The 27,104-nt window shown below is 34.9% G+C and overlaps 3 protein-coding genes across 3 annotated transcripts; 1 reads left to right on the forward strand and 2 right to left on the reverse strand.

Annotated features, from left to right (window-relative positions):
- The first annotated feature begins 316 nt into the window (after positions 1–316).
- On the forward strand, positions 317–3,632 carry LOC130630134 (uncharacterized). The gene is made up of 2 exons (XM_057443528.1): positions 317–401; positions 576–3,632. Exons 1-2 carry the CDS (start codon positions 317–319, stop codon positions 1,226–1,228), a joined length of 738 nt encoding a protein of 245 aa, XP_057299511.1. The 3' UTR covers positions 1,229–3,632.
- A 12,700-nt stretch (positions 3,633–16,332) lies between these two features.
- LOC130630135 (uncharacterized) lies at positions 16,333–16,973 on the reverse strand. The gene is made up of 3 exons (XM_057443529.1): positions 16,793–16,973; positions 16,587–16,718; positions 16,333–16,433 (listed from the first exon to the last, which is right to left on the reverse strand). The coding sequence occupies exons 1-3, from the start codon at positions 16,971–16,973 to the stop codon at positions 16,333–16,335; spliced, it is 414 nt and encodes a 137-aa protein (XP_057299512.1).
- Positions 16,974–17,365: 392 nt separating this feature from the next.
- LOC130630136 (uncharacterized) lies at positions 17,366–19,520 on the reverse strand. The gene is made up of 5 exons (XM_057443530.1): positions 19,268–19,520; positions 18,874–19,152; positions 17,858–18,793; positions 17,599–17,784; positions 17,366–17,556 (listed from the first exon to the last, which is right to left on the reverse strand). Exons 1-5 carry the CDS (start codon positions 19,518–19,520, stop codon positions 17,366–17,368), a joined length of 1,845 nt encoding a protein of 614 aa, XP_057299513.1.
- Between the last annotated feature and the right edge of the window lie 7,584 nt (positions 19,521–27,104).

Genomic DNA, 27,104 nt, shown 5'->3' on the forward strand with positions numbered 1-27,104 from the left:
AATTTAATTACCTTACTCTCTTTTAAACTCGTTTTGTTTTTAGATTTTCTTGTAAATTTGATTTGTTGTAATGTGAGGTGTAGTTTATGTATGATATGTTGAATAATTTTATACTTGTTTTTAACTGTTTTTAACATTATTTATTTGCTTTTAGACCTGATGATGGATAATGTTTATCCGAAATATATTGTCAATAAAAAATAATAAACATACTCATTGTTGGTCCTAATATTGGTATGTTATATTGCAAGCACTAAGTACTATTCCATCCCTATGGTCCCAGAGTGCTTCGGAGTCATCCCGTTTGTCACCAATTATGAGGGCGATTGCTCTTAACATGACCATGTTAAACCGTGCTTTGACCCCCGTTGATCCTTCAAACTTTCTCAAGGCCCTACAACGTAAGATACACTCTTCTGGAAATACAACTTTCCAATACAATTCTCAGCATGATGTGGCAGAGATGTTACTTCTTGTCTTTGATGAATCGAAAGGGTTCTCGGTAATTGCGTCTCAGAACATCTCGACAGAAGTATCGGTGTCAGTTAGCTGTAACACCTGTCTCTGTTCTTGAGTTACTGTTAAAAATCAGGACATCCTAACACTGTCACCGTCTTCCAGCGTACAATTGTCAGTTAGTATATTTTTAGCTTCTGAAAATCTGGAGAATGAAAATAAATGGTTTTGCCCACAATGTTCCCTGCACCAAGAGAGCACTAAGGAAACAAGGATTACGAGAAATAGCGAAATTTTAACCTTGCACCTGAAAAAGTTTGCAAGAGATAGAGAACATCTGGTTAAGGACAATAAATATGTTGAAAGTTTTTCCTCTTCTAATCCTTATCTCAATATCCCGATATCTAGTGACTCGGACACATCTTTTATCCAAAAGTATGCTTTGGTAGCTGTGATAAATCACTCTGGAACATTGAATGCAGGCCACTATTGGGCCCATATCAAAGATCGGTCCACAAACTCTTGGTACCTCTGCAATGATAAGGCAATGAGCAAATTTGATCCAAGAGCGCTCAACAGCACTACATCATGTTTTCTTTTATCCCCGCTGCTAGTTTTTTTTGGTTTGTTTTTTTTCCTCTTCATAAATGCCTTCGCTGTTGCTTTAAACCTGTACTACCAGGGGCATGGGGAGGAAAATGTAAATCCGAGCGGTTTTGTATTACCCCAGCTGGTTCATACAAGCCAGTTTACCGTTAATCCCAGAGGGTAAAGAGTTCACTCTTCTCTGGTAACTTATAAGAAGCTTAGCAAGAAGGTTTGCTTTTAGCTTGTCTTTGGGTGTAACGACCCCACTCTTTACCCCAGTTCAGTAAGGTGCCCAAGTTTACTAACTTGGTCTTCTGTCCTTAGTCAAAATATCGACAGGCTGGTCCTGTCGTGACAACCTCCTATGTAAGGCTGAGTGTTGGGGCCCTGTAACACATGTGGAAAGCTACAGCCAGAGTCACAAGTTCTGGCGCACAGGAGGGTCTTATTTAATTCTTTTCTATATTAATATATTTTTGGCATATACATTTTTCTATTTGTGTTTGTTCTGTAACCAGTCCGTTTATGTTGTTAGCTCTGTCTTGTGTCGTATTGTTTGTGATAGAAGGATTGCTTTTTCTCTTTACGATTTTCTTAAAGAATAGTTTTAGGTCCAAGTTGGACAGTACTCATGCTTGTAAGAAGCAAGAAAGTGTATTCAGCACCTTCTTCTGGGACCCTAATCTCAGTTTTGACAACCACCGTCCCTGTAGACAAGGTACTTCGGTGCAGCTTGCTGTATTGTAAACCTTTTTCATTTAAGGTTGTTTTTATAGAAAAGTTCTTTCGGATGTACGGAGTGGAAGTGTTTGTTGAGAAGAGAGAAAGAGGGATTTTTTCGCTAAAATTGTGGACACTTTTGTTATATTGAGGATTGCACAGAATTATATTTCCTGAGCAAATTTTTTTTTCGGAATAGTGGATTTTGAAAAGTTTAATACACTTTCATCCTTTTTTGCGTTCTGGAAGATGATTTCTTTTACATTCTTGCTGAAAGAGAAATTTGCAACTTCTAACTATAGTATAGCCAGCTTTCATTAGACAAGTTATATCACTGCATTAGAAAGGTGATTCACCAGCAATGAGTATTTTTTATCAATATATATTTTGGAATTTTCTTCCATCATCAGGGTTCGGACGCTCTTCTCTGGCCATGTAGTGGAAGCATTATTCTTGTTAACATCTTAGGTTTTTTTCTGTATGGCTTTATGCCTAATCTTACAGCCAGGTTTCGTGTTGTATTTGGACGAAAATGTTCTATTCTATTAAAAAAATTCTAAAAATAAGTTAAGGCTCTGAAAATATTGGAAATAAGACAAACGTTCTTCTATTCTATAAGATGCAAATAATGTTATCTAAAAAGATTTAATATGGTCCGTATTTTTTGGTTTACTTTTTGCCAAATCACATTCGTGGGAACAATGGAATAGTCTTACACAATTTTGAGTTTGTACCTTATGAGGTCTAATTTGAGTCCCTGTTCAGATATTTGTTTGACCTGCTGATAGGACCGTATTTTTGGTAAGCTAGACTCTGCCACAAGGTTAGACCTGTCAACCAACACCTATTGTTCCAAATCCAGGAAGCCAAGAAGAATTTCTCGGTCAATCCCGAATGGGTTTAGGTTATTTTTTGAATAAATTGGTTTTGAAAAGCTTTGGACACAATGTTTTCTTCATACTTGCTTAACATTGGCATTAACTGTTTGAATTGCATGTTCTGAAAACTCTTTAGCAGGGGCTACAGTACGCCTCCTTTTTTCTTTACACATTGCTTAAAGAGCATTTTTGTTTGCATTCCGATGTAGTTACTCCTATTCACCTTGTTCCAGTGTATTTCATTATATTGATATCTAATTGCTTAGTGACATTAACATTCACAATTTTGTGCCAAATGAGGAAAAAGCTATTGTAACAATTCTTCACACTATTCTTTATTACAACAAGCATTTACTGTAAATCCTGCACTCTGGTCACAATATGCATCTAAATCCTCCTACAAATCCGTTGTTATTAACATATGTCTTTTTCTGCTGTTGACCTGTCTAAATTTTGAGAGCACTGTGATGCCTTTTTCTCATTTAGCTTCGACTGTTCTTATTTGTGTTTCTTGTAATCCGACAATCTATTAAGAAATTCAGGCTGAGTATGTTCTTATTGTGTTCTTAATTTTTCGCACAATCAACAAAAAATTCTTATAAAAAGAGACGTATAAAGTGCTGTTTTATTACACTCTTTAACCTCTCGAGTGCACCTAAAATTAGTGTAATATAAATACCGTCTGTATAAGTAAATGGATTGAAGACAAGTGGTAAAAAGAAATATTGGAGATGTTTTATACTTTTAAACACAATTTTATGCATTTAATATTGAATACTAGCAAAAAAGCAAAAATTTAAACCACACGCATGAGTTTGTAAAAGCGTCATCCTGTTTATTATACCACATGCAAGAGAATTGCTTTTAATTGTAAAACACACATATTTTTATAACCAGTTTGTAATAGATGCACTAAAAATCCTAAAGTGTTGTTACGCTTGATGATTTGAATGCGCATTTGTATGGATGTTTCGCATCACGAAGTTCTTCCATACCGATTATCTAAATCAATAATGTCATTCTTACAACTAAACATGTTTTGGAATTAAAAAATATAAACATGTTACAAACAACACAATGAAAGTTACTATTAAAGACAAAGACCTTACCTTTTTTGAACTTGTATATCCTTCTTTCGTATTTTTAATCTCGTCTGAATTTGATTCATCTTATAGTTTCCTAATATGTGCCGAATACCTTGACAGCATTTTTTTTATTTCTTTGCCCTCGCTTGAGTTGAAACATTTTTGGTGTGCTATCAAGGTAGACTCTGTTGGTGCAATAATGCTTGAAATTGAGATCTCATCTCTTTGGTTTTCGTCAAGTTCAATGCCCGGTACATAGTTAGGGTCATCGTTAACTATCCTTTGAACTCGTTGAACAGCTGTTTTTCTTCAATTGGTGGAAAATATCTTCGCTTGGTCCATCTTCTTCTGGGGAGTTATTAAAGAATACTGCAAGATGCGATTTCTTTTTCAAAGTATGGAAGTACTGTACCTTCCTGCACTTGTGTCTATTGAGGACTTATACCTATACCACTTATACCAGTCGTAACTGAATGTGAAAGTAGGCCAGCAACAGGCTCAATATCATTTCTTTGATTGTTATGAATCAGAGTTGTTACTGATTTTCTTATCACAGTAGTGCTGATGTTGCCTTTAGTACCATCGTTACCGCTGTAGACACCGCTTCTGACCCATATAGAATTTATCTGCCTACTAATATAAATATATTATCAACATCAGATTTGATTTGTGAGCTTACGCAAATCACAAAAATGTCAAGTAAATGTGTTTCGTGTTTTAACAAGCATATAACCGCAGCCCCATAAATGATTTTTGTCTTGTGATCTTTTACTCGAATGATGACATTCTGGCCACTTTCGTCAGGTTTCTTTCGACTGTATTCGCGTTTGTATGGGCATTTTCAAGAACAATACTTGTCATCAAATAATCTCACATAGGCTCGTTGTTTTCTTGATATACGCTCACTGAGCAACGTTGTTGCGTTTCTTGCCATATCACTTTGTTGGAAACAATCCACTTGCTCAGGTGTTACCAATCTCTTTAAGATCTCCTCTTCCTTTTCATTTCTGACTTGCGATCAACTTATTGTAGCTTCTTCTCCAGACGTACAATCGCAGTTTCACACATATAAAATCCTCTGGGGTGAAGTCTCCTATTGTCACACCCTCAAGGAAGAATTGTGTTCCTTTATATGAGCATATTCTTCAGAGGAGCAAAACCTCTAGAATTTATATTTTAAGACTTAACTGGTCGAGTTTATCATTGTGCGTGCACTTTGTAATTTTCATTCTTCTGCATACTCAAAAAAAGATATTAATGATGAAAGATAGTGCTTTGACGTTGCTGGCTTTCTTTAATTTTATCAAAGTAATTTCGGAAGAAGTCGTCTCCAACCTTGATTCTATCAAGCAGACTTTATTTACAGAATTTTTTTTTCTACCATCAAGGGAAACCATGTGATTCAGAAAATGTGCCATGATTTTCCGTACGGTATTTTCTTGTTAGCCTCCAATCTAGTCATTTCTGAAATCAATCAATTCTTTTTTTGGGGAATTACTTTTTTCATTTCCCGCACTACAATGGAACTACAAGTTTACCTCTTATTCGTTTAGAATTTCAGAATTCGCATCATTTAAATTTTGACTTTCTGCTGCTTTGTAGGATCTGGATTTTTTTAGCATCCCATAATATTCAATGCCAACTGGAATTTTATAATATTGTTTCAAGTGTCTGTGGAGCTTGCATTACATTTGTTGCCAGGGCAGTAGCGTTATAGTCAGCATACACCTTGACATTCTCATTTGCAGTTACTTTGCGTCGAGTAGGTTTCTTTTTCTTCCAGACATAAGGCGTTCTCACACGGTCATTCAAGTTCGCCTAGAAGCGGGAAATTCAGTCTGCGCATGCGCTAATTTTGAAATTTCAAAACAACCGCAAATAAGGCGTGAAAATGACGTCATCATATTTGCATCCCTGCACAAACAACCCATTTCAGGAGAAACGGCATTACATATAAATAAACCAAACGTTTTGCCATGGTATATGAGGCCAGGGGAAGTTAGAAACATAATCTTTATCGCGCTTGCATTTGTTGTGGTTACAAAAAGCCCCTGGGAAGTAGCAACTTCTAGTGAAAAAAATTTCACAAATTCTCAGCAAAAAATCACCCAAACAAAAGTTTTCCGGCCAACAAACTAAATATTTTTAGAAAAACCGCACATTCTACTTTTATTTAGTGAAACTTTTGAGGTGCTTACATATTTTGCAAAGAGATATTTCAACATATAGTAGACCTATGATTTCACCAACCTAGCTACCGTTTACAAACAAATATGGCTGCTGATCACGTCTTGAACCTAGCCAAACTTTGCAGAATTTGTGGGTTTCTTCTGTCAAAGGATAAAAGAAACAATTTTAATGTTCTTAACGAAAAAGTTAAAGAAAAAATTCAGAAGCACTTATTTATAGACGTGTGTAACGACAAAGCAGAGCTACACCCCGCACAAATCTGTAATAAATGTTATGCTAGACTTGTTCAAAATGACAAACGCAAAAGTACAAGCAAGCATGAGTTCTTTGCTTGGAAAAAACATACTGATTTAAACTGCACTGTGTGCGAACATGTCTGTGTTAAACGAAAAGGAGGTCGGCCTAAAAAAAGACTTTCTACAGGTCGGTATTGCACTACCACAAATGCATACTGGACGAAGACTGTATCTTCAAAAATTTACGAAAAGCTAGATGAAACAAATGAACTTTACAATGAAAACTTTAAAAAGGAGAACAATCCACATTTAGATCTGTGCTTATGTCCCTCCTGTAAATCTATAATGAAAGCACCAGTTTTATTAGCCACATGCCAGCATTCTCTCTGTTACAGATGTTTCATACCAACAGTTGAAGGTCAAACTTTAGAAAGTGCAAAATGTCCAATATGTTATACACCTGTTTCTCCTGACTTTGTCACACCTTCTAAAACAATAACGCAACTTATAAAAAACTTGCACCCTCTCATTGATCAGAAGCCAGAAACAGCAAAACCACGTTTACTAAGCGAGGTTTATAGTATTGACAAGGAAAGCAAAATCCCCAGAGATTTCGAAGAAGCAGCTCTTCATGTTATAAAAACCAAAATGGCTAAATCTACGCTACCTAATAGTGGCATAGAATTTATGACTGGTGGTTCAAGAGTAAGAACAATTATTTTTTTTTTTTTTTTTTTTTTGTTTAGTCAGCATAATATATTGGCTTAAATTTGGATAAATTTTTGTACAGTCTTCATATAAAATATATACATTCAAATATATCTACACATAATTTAACTTCTCATAATTTAATATCTATATATACATGATATAATATCTACACATATATAATTCAATATCTGCACATAACTTAATATCTCACATAATTCAATATATGCACATAACAACTTATTTAAAAACTTATATTTTCTTGCAGCCCCTGGTCTTGACTTCAACACCAAGAGCTATAAAGTCTTCAGCAGTTTGCAGAAAAACTATAGAGAACAGAAACAAGTTTATTCTTGGCCAATTGAAACTTTCAACATGTGGTACAACCGATTCTCTAATTAATCAAACCTCAAAATTGGTAAAATCATTTGCAGAACATGAAAAGGAGGAAATTTTGAACAAAGCCAACATTGCAGCTCCTATCCTTTCAGCCGAAACCATGGTCACAATGAAAGTTGATCTTGGAATCCCATGGGAAAAATTAAAGAAAATGGGCAGGTCAATTTTTTTCTATTTTTGTTTCTTTGTGTTGTGTATTTATCCAAAAAGAAACACAGATACCTAATAGTGTTGGTACTAAGTATATATAACAAAAAATTTCAAGTGCAAAATTCTTTTACAATTTCCTAAAATTATAAGTGGCTGAAATCATTAAATATTAACATAGAATCTCAGTCAAAACAAAGAAGTCTCGCAAAAAAGTGGACAGGAGAAGACATTAATGTTGAAAACATGCCGTTTCAATTTCCTGTTAAAGAGGGGAATGGAAAATTTTTATTGAATGAAGCACCATGGGGATATGTTGTAGATGTTCCAACACACATTCTTAAGTATCTTGATGCACTCAATGAGTACGTTTGTGCATAGAAATAGTACATGTTTTAAAAAAGCTTATCTACAAAGTTTTTTAAAATTATTGCATCTTAAAAATATAAAAATGTGAAATGATCTCAAATTAAATTATTTTTTTAGCTACTCACAATTTGTTGAAAAGAAAATCCACAACAATGAGATACATGTGAAAATTGGGGGAGATCACGGTGGAAAGTCATTTAAAATGTCTTATCAGTGTTGCAACACTCTACATCCTAATAGTAAAGAAAATACTGTTGTCTTCAGCCTCTTTGAGGCTAAAGACTATCGCATAAATTTAAAAATAGGATTATCCAGATTTAAAGAACAGATAGATTTGCTTCAAACTCTTGATTGGCAGTAAGCATGAAATTTTATATAGCAAATTATAATATATAAACAAAACCCAGACAAAACTGTACCCAGTAATAATTTAATGTATATAGTCATAATAGCTAACAATGTTGTTAAAAATTGTTGACAGGTTAAATATTTACAATTTCTCAGTTCACAATAAACTTTTTTTTTATATATATATCAGTAGAAATTCATAAATGCCTAAGAAAGACAATTTTTTTCAATGTTTTTTTTATTCATAGGGAAAGGAAAATCAGAGTATTCATGTTTGGGGATTATGAATTCCTATGTGCAATGTATGGGATCACTGGAGCTAATGGTAACAATTAAATAATAATTTTCTGACATTTAGTTTAATTTCTGCCACTGTAAAACTAAATATTTTTCACTATGTCTTTTTTCCTCTATAGGACGTCACTGCTGCCTGTTTTGTGAAATTACTTCACAAAACATGAAAATTCCAACTTCGGTGCGGGGAAAAGCCAAACAACGAACTTTGGCAACATTAAAAGCAGATTATGAGAGCTTCAAAAATGCTGGTGGTAATATAAAATTTGCCAAAAACTACAACAATGTCATTGATGAAGTTATGTTCAACATCCCTCTTGATCAGGTTATTATTTTAAATGATCAATTAAAATTCTTTGCACTGCAGAATTAAACACAAGACATAAACTGAATAATATATTTTTAGGTTTCACTTCCCTCACTCCACATATCTTTGGGCACGTATTTAAAATTTTTTAACATGTTCGAAGATAGATGTCATCTGTTAGACGTTAAAATAGCTGGTAGCATGGCTATCAATGACAAGGTGATAGATGAAGCAGGCTTCAAGTCGTATGTAGATAGTCAAATAAAAATACGTGATCTGGAATACCTTGTTCAGGATTATAAGGAAAAAATTGACTTGGTTCATGAAGCACTTGCCACCAATGTTTTGAAGAGCCCTGAAAAGGAAGAAGAATTACGTAACATTTTTGAACCAAGATTGGAGCATTTAGAAATAAAATTAAAGGAAAAGGTATAAATATTTCTACATTTATTAACTCATTTATTAAAGTAAGAATTGTATCACTTAGTCACACTTTTATTCCTAAACTTAGTTGAAACAGATTGATGATTTAGAGAAGATAAGTATATTGGAGAAAAATACTGGCCCATGCGTCAAACAATTGGACGAAAAGTTGAAAGAATTGGGAGTAGAACGTCAAGCATATCATGGTAAATCATTTGTGGGCAATGATGTCCACAAAATGCTTAAGGTAAAGTTTAACACTAGTAATATCATTAATGCATATTATATGTGCTCCTTAGAGGAGGTGAATCACAAATTGTAGGTTCCAGTAATTTTTGTTTTAATATCAAAATTACTTCTATATAGGTACAGAATATTCTAAAGCTGTGTAACAGTATTCCGATTCTGGTAGTGTCCTTGGGTTTTGGTGCTACAGATGTTCATATGGAGGCAATAGAGATATGCAATAACTTTAAGCTGCTCTTCCAGCACTATTCGAAGTGTCATCAGTTGATGAATTCAACACTCTACTTTGATGACAACAAACTTCGGGAAATAGGTATAATGCTTTGTTTACATTATTTTTTTTTTTAACATAGCTATAGACAAAACATCAAGCTTTCTCAACTAAAGAATATACACACATATATAAAAGAACTGAGGTATTATATAGCCACACCATACATATTTTGATATTTCTGTTGCACACTTTAATGTTCTTATTTTTAAACTATATTACAGATACAGCTATCAAAACACTGATGGCCTATTTAAGATTAACCTTTCCCAATGCATCAGTAACTCCAAAGTTACATATGTTGGAGGATCACGTGGTTGATTTCATCAGGAAATGGAAAATCGGACTGGGGATGTACGGAGAACAAGGGGCAGAAAGTATCCACCCAGTATTTAATAATTTAAGGGCAGTGTATGCAGCAGTGAGACCACATACTGCCAGACTAAAGGCTATGTTAGAGCATCATCATTTAAAAGTAAAACCTGTGGCCAAAAGTCTCACACCACAAGTAAAAAAAAGAAAGTTTAAGAACTCTGAAGAATAAACATATAGTTAGTTTAGACATTTTTCTTTTTTAATTTTATATATATTTTAGCTAGTTAAGTTTCGGAATAGCAGAGTAAATAGTAAATCAAGGTACTTACTAGGCAGTGCGAGTGTTGTGAGTTTCTTTTCCATCATGTCGTCTCAAAGTTGACCAGTCCGTGAAATACTGCTCCATTATTATTGCAGAGTTTCAGAGCTTATTTTTTTTAAAAAAAATATGTAAGCAGCAAACTGTTGTTTTTCACAGCTTATTCGAACATAAATCTAACTGTATATGTCTTTGAATGTTCCATAAAAACTTTAGAATATGATAATTTAATGATTATCGTAAGATGTACAAAACTTGGAAGAAAAAAAGTTGCACAACAAAAAACGGTGTTATTTAAAAACACCTTGCTCCATGCTTCGTTTTTTCACCGCAAGCGTCTTTCTGAACACACGATAAATCGTTTTGCATCAAAGAATAAATATTTTTTTATTTATGAAAGATGCTGTTGTTCAAAATCATTCAAGGGTAACATCTGAAAACATAATTAGCTAGCGCTCCGCAACATGCGCTACCATCTTGAAATTTTGCTGAAAAAGCGAAAGTCCGCCGCCCATGCGCAGACTGAACTTCCCCGCCCGAATGAACGTGCTCAAGGCATGCACTGCAGTTATGCTTTTATGGAGCTTTTATGGAAAGCTTTTCTTGCTTCTAATGTATTTAACCTGAAATCACAAAATACGAAAATATTACAGGTAATCCAAACTCCAATAGTTCAATAATTTTGGATGTTTAATTTTAAGACAAATTTTAAAATTTTAGTATAAATATAGGTTTCTGTTATGGCATGCTTAAAATTTTAGCATGAACGAGAAGGAAAGGAATATAATAACGTAAAATAACAAACTAAAGTCCCCAAAGGAAACTTTATTCTGCAACTCAATAGTGTCAACGGTGTGGCATTAAAGCATCTTGTAGCATGCCTGTCAAAATGAAATCGTCACAACAAAATTCGGGAAACAATGTTATGGGAAAATTAAGGAATACGATAAGGTGTTTTTTTTTACCCTGTCTTTTTGTTAAAACGTTTGTTGCTGCGGATTGTAAGACAGAATACAATGAAACAATATGCGTAGACAGAAATAATAATAAAAAAATACATGCTAAACATATAACAAGTTGTAAAAATGTTATTGTTTTACAACAACGTTGCAGATGCGAAGACATTTAATACTAAGAATAATATGCTACAACAAGATGCCGTTTTTGTCTGGTGTAGGCATCTACTTGACTTCTTCTTTAGATGATAAATATTGATGTTCGGAATCACTCTCTGGCATGCGGGTTGTAATCTTTGATTTTTTGCTAACTAAGAAGAACAGTGGGATGAATAATTTAGTGTTTTATGCAAAATCATCAGCCGTTATTAGACAAGTTATATAACAACAGGAATGAAAGGAATGTCTAGTTCCTGTGGAAAACTGTTCGTTGACCTCTTTTGAGGTGATTCTGTTAGACATTTTGGAGCCTTGGTTCCGGAATATTGGCCGAAACCCTTTTACAGAAGTTTTGTTCATACGTGACAATTACCTCCTTGGAAAAAGGAAGAATGGTATTATTTTGGAAGCACATTTTTCTTTCTACAAACTGACCCTATTCCTTTATTGAAGTCTTCAAAAAGCGTCAACAATATTACGGCAATATGCCCATGTAAGAGATAATCTTGTAGGGCGTTTTTTTAATAAATATAAATTTTTGGTAGAGTAGCCAAATAAAAGAAAAAAGAAAACTGTTTATTCTTCGGAAGATTTTTAATTTAATTTTCTTCTTTTGTGACTGGACGTTGTCGAAGGATTTGAGTGCCTACGTTTCCGGCATTTGTGGCGTCCTATCAGGTGACAAAGCCTTTTTCCCTAACGGCATGAGAGCCAACAACATTCCAGTTTCTTTGTACGTTTCCCATGTTGTGACGATCCTTCTAAATGAAAATCAGTCATAATACATATAAAATGTACAGTGCAAACATGATGCAAGGAATGTTCCGAACTTATATTAGTTGCTTTAGGGAGGTACCTCCTCCTTGCTTTATACATATATGATTTGCCGCTTTCGGCAAAAAATGCACTACTGGTTTATATTTAAGATTGTTTGATTGCTGAAATTAAACTAAAATTTAATTGTTCTTTCTATGTTTATTTTTAAAGAAGCCAACTCCTCTGCAAATTTTTCACTTTTCTCTTTCTCCAACATAGAAAATTAAAATTAACAAAGTAAATTAATGCTGCTTTTAGAACTAAAACATTATACTCAAATTTGTTTGTAAGGAATTTATAAGGCCTAAATGCTGATTTTATGACTAAATCTTGTGGGTGCGTAACTAATGCGATGTTAAAGTGGAAAAATCCACTGAGACAGCATAAAAATGAAGAAGAATTTAGATTTGAATTTTAATGACGTCAGCAACTCATGCACAAAAAAATTTAGGGCTTGTTTTCACAATGTCTCTATTGTGTAAAATTTAAAGCGCTGATTAAGAAAATGTGTATGATCATTCTTTTGAAAAAAACAATACATTATTCAAGGTAACAATTTTAATGAAAAAAACAACAACTTGACATTAGGTAAGTAACAATATTTTTTAACATATTATAACTACAATTACATTAAATTTTGTCAAAAATGATTGAGGATTTTTGTTTTTCATTGCCTAAGCGTAAAGTAAATTTTAAATATTTTCTAGTTGGCATTGCGTGGGGCGCATTTATTTATTTTTGTAAAATGTTATTTACATTTTCTCAATTTTTCCAAATGAGATTGTCTTCTTGTAATGAAGAAAATACAGTATGGATATGCCTTTTAGTTGTATGACTCGGGAAGACAAATAGATAAATAAATCAAGCATAATTTTAAATGCCAAAAAAATTCTGTTACCAGTTTTTTAAACGGTTAAGTACACTGTTTTCCTATTAAAAAATTATAATTTTTATTAACTGCAAATATCAAATATAAAAACTGATTAAATAAATAAATTAATAACTGCAAATATTAAATATAAAAACTGATTAAATAGATAAATTAATTAATAAATTATTATATGGATTATATATATACAACAAACAAACAAACAAAAAAATATTATAATCGGAGAAATACCTTTCCAAAACTGGTAACAGTATTAACAGATGAATTGTTGCTGGAATGCTGGTATCAATACAGGTAGATATTACCAGTTAATGGTAATGTATTTCCCCGATTTCACAGTGGGCAGAAAATGTAATGTTTGTACTTTTTTGTGTGTCTTTAATTTGTTTTTTTTTTGATTTTTTAAACGTTTTTTGGGGGTACCCAATTGTACCCCTCATGGTCTTGGTCACCGTTTTTTTTCCAGCATTTATATGCTCTTTTTGTTTCGGACCCAGGGTGACTTTTTCTGTATTCCACAAAGGCTTTGAAAGTAAAGTCAGATTGTAAAATGCGAGGAAAATGGCAAAACAATTACTTTTATTAATAATTGTAGTTATTAAATACGCATCACTTTTATAACATACTTACTGTCACGACTGGGTTCATCCTCCCCATTTTTGGTAATGTTACGAACACAACTCTCTGTGTTATCTTTGTTATCTGATACTAAAATGTAAATATGTAAATAAATTAAAAACCAATATATATAACTTAAAATCAGAGATAAAAACACGATGGTGTTTATAATAATTATTTGCCGTTTTCTTATTATTTTCTTTATTATTTTCTTTAGGCTCTGGTAAAATCAAAAAGAATAGAAAGTAATGCATAGAATATTATAAAAGGTGTTAATATTGGCGCTGTTTATGAAGCAAACTTTTTATATTTTTTACACCCTTACACCTCAAGATAATAAAATTATTTATATATTATATAAAAACGAGTTAAAAATTATATAAAAACGAGTTAAAAATTTATCGTGAAGATGATGTAGACTAAAAAGATTCGAGAAGGAGATAGCTGCGAGAACGAAAAAGAGAGGACTGTTGGGGACTTGATGCCTAATGTGTGCCAGCTATTAGAACAAACAAACAACAAAAATAAATATTGAAACAACAAACAATTTAAAAAAAACACTATAATAACTAAAACAGAATGTCAAAGCCTGGCTTCGTCACATGCGAAGCTGAAGTCATCAGCTGGCTCCACGTTAACCTTCACAGAACGACTACCCCTCAGACACAACAAAGCAGAACGCATTATTACAAAACTTAATTTACATCTTATCCATGACATTATTCGTTCATACTTTTGTCCCGTCTTGTTAGCAATCTTTTCAGCGAGATGTTTGTGAAATATGGTACCTTCTTGACTCATACCTCCATTAATGGAAAAAACAAGTGAAGTGAATGAGCCATGTTCAAGGTTGATGACGCGGTCGTTATATTTCCTCTTCTTTCCGCTCTCGTGATATATTGCTGCTACTGGAATGTTCGCTTGTGAGTTGGAGTTGACATTGGTAATTCGAACGTCGAAATAAGCGGATTGTCCCGGACGCCAAAAACTATATCTAGTCGGGCTTCATCATTTTCAACCGGTTGTAGTTTCGGTTCAATTTCAACGTCATTGCATGCCATTTTAAGAAGGTTTGCCTCAAAATCTCTTACGTTGTCGTGACGAATAGAAACAAATCCCCCCTTTTTGCAGTTCATGGCATGATTCGTATCGAATGGTTGTCCACATGCACACTTTGATGGTAAGTTCACGAAAATTTAGGAAACATTTTCACAAATCAACCTTAAATTAAAAAAATATTTAGATTGAAGCCAAACAAAATGGGGTAAGAAGAAGTTACCTTGAGAATTTAACAGTAGACGTTTTATCTATATCCATTCCCGTTTTTATTATTGTTATTATTAGTATTATTTTTCTATGACACCTATAAGTAGAAGTTGAGAATATAGAGTTTTAAAAATAAACATAAAGAATAAAACAAACTATATATTGAAAAATATGAAGAAAAAATAGTAGCTATCAGAATAGGTTAAGAGTTATATATAATATTTATTAGAATAATGGGACCAACAAACAACGCACTTCCGCTTACGTAAAGTTAAAATCATATTTTATCTTTATTTACACAAACTAAAACTACATTTAGTTTGAAAAAAAATGTGATTTTTATATTTTCATAGTGACATGTTTAGTATGAAACAGTGGAAACTTTTAAATGGTTAAATCACTTTAACATGCCACTGCTCCGACTTTTAGTTTGTGAATTTTTTTAGGATAGAAATAATTCACGTAACGAATCACGCCACGGGAAGGCAAGCCATGGGACTTTGTGCTTCATCTAAAAAGAAAAAACTGCAAGTGTTAGAAAAGCATAATTAAATAATATGACAACAAATTAAGGAAACTGAAGAAGAAATGCTTACAATCACAAAACTGAAAAGTAAAAATATGAACACTTGGCAAAACTCCTCTAAATCTATTTTGTTAAGGCAAAAAGTTGGAAGACATTTCTTACGAATCGAAAAAAAAATTAACTATAAACTTCCAAGTAAAAAATAAAACTATGAAATAAAAAATATATACTACTCTTAAATTCAATCATGCCGGAAAAAAATACATTAAGTATTATTAAAATATTTACAAAAAAATACTATAGATTTGGTCATATATTGTCAACATTGTATCAGAAGAGTATAGGCTTTGTGTTTACAATGCATAAAAATTCCTAAAAATCACATTTTAAATCATTTAATAACTTAGAGAAGATAAAATTAATGAAAAGAGAAATTAGGTAGAATTGATGGATTTTAAATATATTGATAATAAAGGTGGAAATTGCCGGAGTCTATATATATTTTTTTAGAAGATAACGAAAATATACCTAATATCATTTCTTTCAAAAAAAGTATATCGTAATTAAAGGAGAAACATATAGCTAAGTAAATGACACTTCAAAAGAATGTTTATACTGATCGTTCTCATGTCCCTGTACAGTAGGACTGACAGACGCACATATAGTGTACAATAGCACGACACACCTATAACGTCCACGTCAGCAAGGTTGTACATAACATGTGGACATATAGGCGATAAAAGTGTGCTGAAAAATGTAATATATACATGCTCTCATCCAATGGTGAGAAAAATATTCTCAATTCAGAATTTGGCTATAAACCACATTTTGGGTATAACATTTCCCATCAATGCATCCGAAGGTGGGAACAATGCTAACTTTAACATCTTTAAATGCTCTTGCTCTAGAAAAAGCAACATATAACTGGCCATGAGAAAAACATGGCCTGCGCAACAATATACCAACTTTTTCAAAAGTTTGACCTTGTGCCTTGTTTATTGTCATAGCATGAGAGAAGCTTAGTGGAAACTGTCTACGACGCAAAAAAAAGGCATACCTGTATCCGACGGTGCAAGTTGCACCCTTGGAATAAGTACTCGATCACCAATAGCATTCCCAGTAAGTACTTCAGCATCGATACAGTTGTCATGAAGACGTCTTACAATAAGGCGAGTGCCATTACATAAACCTTATTTATGTTTATGTTTCTTAATAACATAACAATAGCACCGGATTTTAATTTAGGACAATGAGGAGGCATACCTGAGGGTGTGATACTATTTAAAAATTCCACCGGATATTGATTCCGTTCCTCCTCATCATCACACACAACATCATATGCACTGTAGTAAATCTTTTCTTCACCTGGCAATAACGCAAGCACCAGATCATTAATGAGAAGTGAATCATCATTTGTAGGTGTTAGTATTACATATGATGCCATATTTTCGGGGTGAAAATCCATAAACAAAGTATCAACAATACTTTGATTTTGTTGTAAAACACAATTGCGTGGCACCTCAATGCACCTTGGAATGGTGCTTGTTCACGAACAGGTAAAACACCTTTCCCAAGTTTGCAGAGGCCATGCAGCAAGTTCTTGTTCTCCTGGCCTCGTTCTCATGTTGCGAGTCAATCCAAATTCTGTTACCAAATGCCATAGTGGAGAACTTTTTAAGCACATGTCAACAATCCCAGTTGGTTTTCCTTTTCTGACAAAAGGCAATAACTGTGAATAATCACCACCTAAAAGAACAACTTTACCTCCAATTTGAAGTTCGTTATTGCAAATGTCTTTAAGAAGACGGTCTATCGCATAGAAAGCATGCTTAGGAATCATGGAAGATTCATCAAGTAGAAAGAGATTTTTTGTCGTAGCTCTGCAGCATAAGCAGACACTGGACTTATGTTGCATGTACTGTTTTCTAAAATAGGAACTTGTAATCGAAACAGTTTATGTATTGTGGTACCGTTTTTCAAAACAGTTGCTGCTATACCAGTAAATACAGCAGTTCCAACATGAAAACCTGAAAGTTCAGAAATAAGGTAATTATAAGTAAAGGTTTTACCACTGCCACCAGCACCTTCTAAATAAAACAGACGGTTGTTTTGGGCTGTATTGTAAGCAACATTTACAACAGCCTCTGAAACAGCATTAGCCAGTCCTGTCTGTTCTTCAGTAAGTTGAACCCTCAGTTGAGAAACTCTTTCAGCCTCCATAGCTACGTCAATGTTTTCAGCTAGAGGTATTTCATCTAAATTTGGAAGATTATAATCAGTAAGAGATTTACCAAATTGTCTAAGTGCAGAATGAATGTCTTGAAGCACCCTGTACTGGGAATTCATTCATTTGGCGAAGATAATCCTTGCACATAGCATCCTTGTATCTTGTCCACAAAGTATAAGGATCAGAATGTTCACAGTGGATAAGTATTACTGCAAACAGTTGTCTCAATTGTCGAGGCATCTGAAAGTTTACAGCCTCCTGCGAAGTGTTGTTCCATTCAGTATCATCTTGCAGGTGTCCACGCAATAAACAGGTTTCGCGAAATGTTTCAGTGACATTACCATCCACAGTTTTTAAATCTTCAAAAGATGTTACACCATGTATATGCAATAATAGCATACGTAAATAAAAAAGCTCACCTGCGCGAGGACTCACACTATTCATTCTGGAAACAATTTTAAAGTTTAAGTTTTGCCTGGGTGTCCAAACTTTCCTGGCATTAATGAAAACAAAACAAAGAGGAATTTCTAGATAAAAATATTGGCGAGCATTGCGATTCTGTGCATTTAGCACAAACCAAGCTGTTAATTTAGTGGCTTGATTTGCAGCTCTGCGTACAGCTTCTTCAGCCTGGCCTTGCTGAAAATAAACAATGTGGTTATTAGGCAAGTGCACTGGCAGTCTATGGACAACATGAGATTGCTGATGCATTTTAAATTCAAAAAGACGCCATTCTGCTTCTGGCGCACTGACATACCTAGCGTCCAAAAATGTCTGTAACTCATCGTGATCAATACGTTCATTGATCTTAATGTTGGCACAATCATGACCTTTATAAATATATTTATACGGGTATTTTACAGATTTAACAGACATGCAAGCATCTAAGTTTATATGTGCATTGTATTTCTTGGAGAGCCATGGATTGTAGGGAACAACCCATCGATTATCTACATCAACATTATTGACACTGATATGTATTCCATTATTGCGACGTCTATACAATGGATATACATCTACGTCAGCAACAGTAGACACTAAAAGTTTTTTGTGCAAACACCATCCTCAATACATCTGGAATTAGGATTCAGATAGCCACATGATCCATGATTCATACATGACCGAATAATTTCAAACAGCTCAGGTTGTTCCTGTTGATTAGGAATTTCGGCTGAAATAACACTGTCTATGTCATCTGCATCCGGAACTTTATCATTGGGATCTAAATGAAGTAACAAATGACAATGAGGTAAACCCCTCTTTTGAAATTCTATAACATAAAAATGTGATACAGTTTTACCTAAAACACCCCTTTCAGTAACATCTTTTAGGAGTTCATTTAGTTTCAATTTAAAAACTCGAGAAACTAAATCAGGTCGATCATGTGCATGTTGGCCTGCAAACAAATTTTCTGTAATTTCGCACCATTTTCGATTGCAGGTAAACGTCAGAAAAAAATTTATTAATGACAGCCATAGCATCTTGATAGTTTTGAGCCATGGGACGTGGACTTCCTTGAAAACTTGAAGGAAGAACAACAATATGTCCAGTTTGAAGGCCTCGCTCTTCAGCTCGTGCATTCAAGTGGTCAGCTAAACCTTCATAACTGTCAACACGCAGGTTTGTTTGATTTGCTCGAATGTAGTTTAAGTTGTTACCCTCAACTTTAACATAAGAATCGACACAATACTGTTGAAATAATTTCTTTCCATAATGAATCAGACTAAACCGAACAGCTACACGGTAAGTATAATACTGCAACATTGTAGTAGTATTTCCAGAACGGGTTGCACGCTCAGCAACGTATCCCATAAAACCAACCTGGTTCACCCCTTGGAAAAAATTGAGGATAAACCATTGGCTCTAAATTTGCAGATAACGTAGAAATATTTTGCAAATTGTCTCCACGTGGGTAGGTAACAATATCTATGTTTCTAGGAGGAGCTCCATCTTGGCCAACAAAAACTGCGGCTACTTCTTCATGATGTGGCAAGTTGTATCGTCTTCGATCACTGCCAACTCTCATGCACATGCGTACTTCTGATGGGACACGGTTTTCAGCTGCTGCCTGAGCTATTTCATCAGCTTCCACTTCAGCCATGTAACTGTATGCAGCTGTAAAAGGGCTAACATTGTTCGTTACATCTTCAACAGTTTGCATCACGTCTTCTCTACGGCCATTATTTTCAGGACGTGCCATTCTCTCATTGAGTGCTCTACCTGCCTCATCAATATAAAGTTGGTTAGAAACAGAAGTTTGACCCTCAGGAGGGTGAAAACCCCCACTACGATGCCATATTTGACCGCATATACGAAAGCATGGTGGTCCGTGGCCAGGAGGAGGCTAAAGATTTGCTCCAAATGAAGCAAACGAAACTGCACTATTATACTTACGTATATTGGCTTGAAAGTTCCTTGCCTGACCAGTATCACTATTTGTTAACAGTTGCTTTAGCTGTTCAGGGTAAGGAGACAAATTATCAAGCGCGACTTTGCCGTTATGACAGCATTTTAAACACTCTTCATTGTCAAACTTAACAGCTTGACAATACTCACAATTTTTATCCATAGCACCTAAATGATAAACATTAGGCAAAACATGTTGACGTGCAACATTATAATATTGGGCATTTCTGCGAACATAAAGAGCAGCATGTCTTTGGATATCAACTTGCTTTCTATTTATGACCTGCTAAGCGGATTCTGCATTACGCCTAGCAGTTTGTCTAACAGTGTCATTATGCCGTTTATTATTGGCCTGATCAGTCGATTCCAATCGACGTAAAGATGCGACACATCTTATTTGTAAAAGAACAGTTCCATGTATAATTACACACTTTTTTAAGTTGTAGCTAGTTATGTTTTATAATATAACTAATAACGGCTAGCTAGCAGGGTTCTCTGAATAAAAGTAGTAGTAGTAGCAGTAGTAGTAGTAGTAGTAGTAGTAGTAGCAGTAGTAGCAGTAGTAGTAGTAGTAGTAGTGCAGTAGCTGAAAGCTTAAACTCTCTCAATAAAGGCTATAAAAAAAGGAAACTTCAGTTAAAGCAGTCTAGTGACAGGCAAATAGATATGGATGTCGGTGAGTATTGATGTTTAGAAGCTATTTTCTGTATAATCGTTACTCCAAGGTATAACATAATTTGCTTGAACAACTACAAAATTGATTGTTCCCACATCTTTGTACAGCATTTTAAATAATTAAACACGCATATTAGTTACGCAGTTGAAGATACTGTAATTTATGCAAAATTTCTAAACAAACAGGTTAGCTTTGTTGTTGTATTATCTATATAAACAAAACGGAAAACGAAAGCATAAGATTCCCCTTTTTTTTTGCACGAAGTTTATTTAACGAACTACTTTGATTTATACAGAAACTTCTTAATATGGTAAAAAGTAAGACTTTAGGAATACACATCACTTGATAGCAATGCTCAGTAAACTATTAGCTAAATTGGTTTTCTGCATTTTTTAAAAACACTTTCAGCAGCTTTATAATTTAAAAACAAAAACTTTACCTGTAAATTCCTCCTTCTTACTTAACATAAAATGTTTATGTATTTTTTATCTTTATCTTTAAACGATCCTAATTTTTCTTCGCTTTTTTTAAGTTAGCCTTTTGTCGCGAGATTTTTAAAAACAATTTTCTGTTTGTTTGTTTTTACACCAAGGAAACTTTCTATTCGAATGCCGTCCTGTTTGAAAGTACGAATCTGAGCGAACTATATTGCTTATTTTCTATCACGTGGTTTATGACGGTTGTGCGACAAATGTAAGCAAAACAAATTAACTCGACAAACTCGCGCACTCGGTTGTTAAAAATATCGTATTTGCAAAAGTCACAGACAGAAGCTCTGTATTATTATATAGATAATTTTATATTTTGCAGTTAAAACAGAGGTAAATAACTTTTTTCTTTACCTTTCCTTTGCCTTTTTCTTTTATGGTAGTTTAAAGGCAGACATCCAGTGTACGTACCGCGATATTCCGATTTAATTCTTGGCATATTATAATAAAAATGTATAGACAAAATACTTTTTCATATGATTACACCTAACCCCCAACACCGAACTTCGCTTTTTGAACTATAAAACGTCATACTTCAAACTCGACCCAGCCTTCGTAAAAATGTCAATATACGGAGGTGTCTTTACGCATGTTTAACACAGATTATTTCAGAGATTTCACTTGAAAAGAATTATGGTATCCGTTTGTTTTTTTATGACTATTGTTTATAAAAATATAATTTTTAACCAAACTTCCCCTTTAAAAAAACAAGCCCTTTTTAATTCCTGTTTCTCATAAAACTGTGTACTCGTAACATTCAAATCATGTTAGAAAATTTTTTGTAACGAAAAATAGTAAAATTACCCTGGATCCACCCGTCTTGAACTCGATACTTTGGTTTGGAAGATTTGATTGTGCCATTTTATGTTTTATTACAGTAAGGTCAGTGTCTTCTGACTCTCTTGAAATCTTTTCTCTTTCGTTGATTGGAAACGTTTGGTTGGGGCATAGTCTGTCACATTTCTTTTCACAGCTTAGCTGTAAGCAGCTAACCATATCTTCATGTGAACGAAAAGGCAAGACCATTCCCACTTTAACTACGCGGAAGCAGCTGGGACATATTGTGTGGGACTGTTTTTTGCCCTCAAAACGTTTTACCACGAAAATTAAGCAGAAACTCTGCTGAAATAATAACACTAGCCTGTGTTAAATGTTATTGCACAGTTTGCATACACAAAGACTTAAGTAAGCATTCAATGTTTGATTCAGGAATAACCATCCAACACTTATATTAGGATAGTGGTCTAAAAAACTTAGGAAACACGTGTTATGCAAGCTCAATTTTGCAATGTTTTTATACCCTTCCAAAAGTTAAAGAATCCATTTCTGTCAGCGATATAACCTCCAAGTTAGTCAAATCATTTGTGGGTGTTCTTCAAATTTAGCTGTTCGAAGAGTCAAGTTGACCCCTTCCATTCTTTGCGTGCTCTGAAAAATCATATCTTAATCGCAAATTGAAGCGTGTTTAATATCTTTGCTCCAAATGACGTCCCCGAGGTTCTTGATTATCTTCTACATGGTCTGTGTGTCTGTCATTGGATTTTCCATTTCCCAAGTCTTTGTAGTATTGCCGTCAAGGCATCCACCACTTGCGATACATGTAATAATACCAGCTCCTCAGAAGTTATAGATCCATGCACCCTACAATCATTTTCAGATAATTTCTTTGAAAGCAAGGAGTTGTCAGACACCAATGGCTACTTTTGACATGTTTTTACCTCTTATAAAACCGCTCTAGTTGAAAAAGAGGTTGTGTTGCGCGGTTCTCATCTTATTTTACAATTAAAACGTTTCGCAAGTAGCAACCACTTGTGTCGAAAATTACCTCCCGTATTACGGCTTACCCTTGTACCCTTTCCATACCTTTAACTTTAGATGGAGAAGTGAAATGTCGTAATCAATTTCAATTAGGTGCTATTAACCGTTGCTACAACTTAAGTATTGACCATCACATAACTATAGCCTTTGACCAAAATAATCACAGGTGAATACATTGCAACGATAGAGGGGTAATTTTCTGTAGCAACTCCTCCTAATCTCTTATCTTTCTGCCTGCAATCCACTTACGATGTTCTGCCATCACCAAGTAACCTAAGGAGGTGGAAAATAAATACAGAACCATCATGTTTCCTATGTCACAAAGAAATTTGCACTTCTGCTCACATTCTTGGTGCTTGTAAAACTGCTCTTTCCCAGGGTAGATATACCTTTAGACACGATTCTGTACTTACCCATTTGGTAGAAACTTTGAAAAAGTTCATTTTTGAGCTTCCTTCTGAACCTCCTAAAAATTGTCAAAAAATAACCTTTCTGAGAGCCGGGTCAAAGGCACATACAAAATCTAAAGCGTCAGGTATACTGCACCTGACCAAAGATTGGAAGATTGTTGCTGACACACACTCGAGCTATGTGTTTCCTAGCCATATTACCATTTCTGAGCTTAAACCGGACCTTGTGCTATATTCAAATGACCTTAAGCGCGTTATTATTGTAGAACTCACTTGCCCATGTGAGGAAAACATGAATGCTTGGCACTCCACCAAAGTTGCAAAGTATTCCTGTTTAATGAATGTGATTATGGTTAATGGCTGGCAAGTTGATTTCTTCGCAGTGGAAGTAGGAGCAAGAGGATATTGTGCAAGAACCACCACTGCCTGTTTAAAAAGAATGGGTTTCACCAACAAACTTGCTTATTCCACTGCAAATGATCTCGGTAAAATCAGTATGAGGTCTTCTTTTTGTATCTGGCTGGCACGTGAATCCAATGTTTGGTCAACTGACTCCTTAATGCAATTACCCAAATTCAAGCAGGCTTTGCCCATTGTGGAGACCAAGGGTGTGTCATCTCGCCGAAAGGGGCCATCTAAAAAGGTTAGCCAAAATAAAAATGACACTCAACCAATTAGTGTCTATAAAAACATCGGTTTTTTAAACAAAGGCAACACTTGTTACGCCAACGCCATTTTGCAAGTTCTAAGTACCATTCCAACACTCTGGTGCCAGAGTGGGTCAGAATCGTTTCATTTATCACCTATTGCGAGGTCTATTTCGCTTAACATGGCGAAGCTGAAGCAATCATTGTCACCTGTTGACCCTTCGAATTTTCTCTGGGCCCTTGAACGTCAAATGCACTCTGATGGGAAAGTGGACTTCCAATTTAATACTCAGCAAGATGTAGCAGAGATTTTGTTTGTGGTTTTGGACGCCCTTAAGGGATTTTCCCCGATTGCTGCAGATAAAATCTCAACTGAATTCTCAATGTCCGTAAGCTGTAACACCTGCCTGTGCACCTCGGTAAATGTCGAAATGCAGGACATTTTAACACTGCCAATGACATCTAAAATCCAATCTTGTGTCATCAAATTTTTAGAACTGGAAATTCTAACTGATGGAAACAAGTGGTTTTGTCCGCAATGCTTTGCACATAGAGAGAGAGTACTAGAGAAACGCAAATCAGCAGGAGTAGTGAAATCTTATTCCTGCATCTTAAAAGGTTTTTAAAACATGGTGAACATCTTTTAAAAGACAACAGAGTTGTTGAATGTGTTTCTTTACGTGACACTCTCCTGCAACTACCTCTCGTCAGTGATACGGACACAATGTTTAATCAGAACTACTCATTGTTAGCAACGATTAATCACTCCGGTACGTTAACCGCAGGTCATTATTGGGCTTATGTTAAGGATCCTGCCACAAGTTCTTGGTACCACTGCAACAATAGGGCGGTTTGCAAATGCTCTCCACCTATTCTTAACAACAATTCATGTTATATTCTTTGTTAGCTGTTGATCCTTTTTCTTTCTTTCTTATACATTTATCATTACGTTTATAAAACCTGTACTTCCAGGGTCATGGGGGAGGAAAATGTAAATCCGAGCGGTTTTATATTACCCCAGCTAGTTCATTCGAACCAGTTTGCCGTCAATACCCAGAGGGTAAAGAGTTCAGCTCACTCTTCTCTGGTAACTTAAAAGAAGCTTAGCAAGGGGGCTGGCTTTCAGCTTGTCTTTGGGTGTAACGACCCCACTTTTTACCCCAGTTCAGTAAGGTTTACTAACTTGGTTTACTAAGTTTACTAACTTGGTCTTCAGGCTTGACAACCCTGCTGTCCTTAGTCAAAATATGTACAGGCTGGTCCTGTCATGACACCCCCTGTGTAAGGCTGAGTGTTGGGGCCCTGTAACACATGGGGAAAGCTACAGCCAGAGTCACAAGTTCTGGCGCACAGGAGGGTTTTATATAATTCTTTTTTATATTATATATTCTGTAACCAGTCCGTTTATGTTGTTAGCTCTGTCTTGTGTCGTATTGTTTGTGATTGAAGGATTGTTTTTTCTCTTTAAGATTTTCTCAGTGAATAGTTATAGGTCCAAGTTGGACAGTACTCATGCTTGTAATAAGCAAGAAAGTGTATTCAGCACCTTCTTCTGGAAAACTAATCCCAATTTTATTTCCATCCACCGTCCCTGTAGACAAGATACTTCAGTGCAGCTTGCCGTATTGTAAACCTTTTTCATCAACAGCCACGAGTCATGTTTTATTTTTAGAAGAACTGAGGTAAGAGTATTTAAACTAGAATAAATCAGCAAGGGGGCATCACTGTACTCAGTATTGTCTTTGCAGAGTGACTCGACAAAAACAAATTGGGGAACCAAATTCTGCAGACTCCATATTGAGTAGAATATCTGTTCAAAACCACTTGCTTTCGCTCGCAGCAACGAATTTTATTAATAACATCTCTTGAGAGATAGAAGAGAAAAATAAAACCTTATATTCCCTACAACGACGGATATGTATTAGCTAAAGTATATAACAAAATTATAAAAAGAAGGAAAACGTTCAGCAATGCCAGCTGGATACTCGACGTGGTTTGTTGCTTTTGTATACATGTACAAAAGAAAATAAAACTATATAAAATAAGGCCAGTGTGGGTGGTTTCCTAGAAAGCAATTATAAGAAGTTTAGCAAGGGGGCTTGGGAATTGCCTTGTCTTTGGGTGTAACGACCGCACTTGTAACCCTAGTTTTGAAGGGAGGCTAAGGTCACTCACTTACTCTACAGGGTTTAGCGATCCTGCTATACCTGATGTTAGAAAGAAGCTATAAAAGGGATTTTCATTTCTATCTTTCTTGTTTCCGTGACTTTACATCCACGAAGATTACTCCACTGTCTTCAGCATGGTCCTGACCTGCGGCTGGTCCGATGCAAATGGCTGGTCCAAATCGAGAACTACCCGTGTAAGGCTAAGTGTTGGGATCCCGTAACACATGTGGAAAGCTACTTCCAGGTTCACAAGTCCTGCGCTCGGGCGGTTGTCTGCTCATATTTATAATTTTATATTTATTTATTTATTTCTATAGTAAATTCTTTGTTGTATTGTTGTCGTAATGTCTGTCTTCTGTTTTCGTGTTGTCTGTTTCTGTGTAACGACCGTTAGTTGTACGTATTGTATTGTGTAGAGAGGGTTGTTTGGTTCAATTACCTTGAATCTACAGATTATCCTTGCAAAAAGGGAGATCTTGCATTGCGTTTTGATCTTCAGAGGGTGTAACCTCTACAATTTTAACTTTAAGGGTCGTTAGGCCAGTTCCATTATCACAGCTTGCTCTCTTGTTATTTCATAATCAAATATTCAACTCCTGAATAACTGGCAAAAACAATGGATTGATTTGGCTGCCCTTGTCTCCACGACATATGGAGTTTCTTAAAAGTAAACGTATGTTGATCCTTAGTTTTAGTCATAAATCTTACATCCAAATTATGAACACCGTACACCCC

This window comes from Hydractinia symbiolongicarpus, chromosome 2 (genome assembly GCF_029227915.1).
Source record: "Hydractinia symbiolongicarpus strain clone_291-10 chromosome 2, HSymV2.1, whole genome shotgun sequence".
Taxonomy (NCBI): domain Eukaryota; kingdom Metazoa; phylum Cnidaria; class Hydrozoa; order Anthoathecata; family Hydractiniidae; genus Hydractinia; species Hydractinia symbiolongicarpus.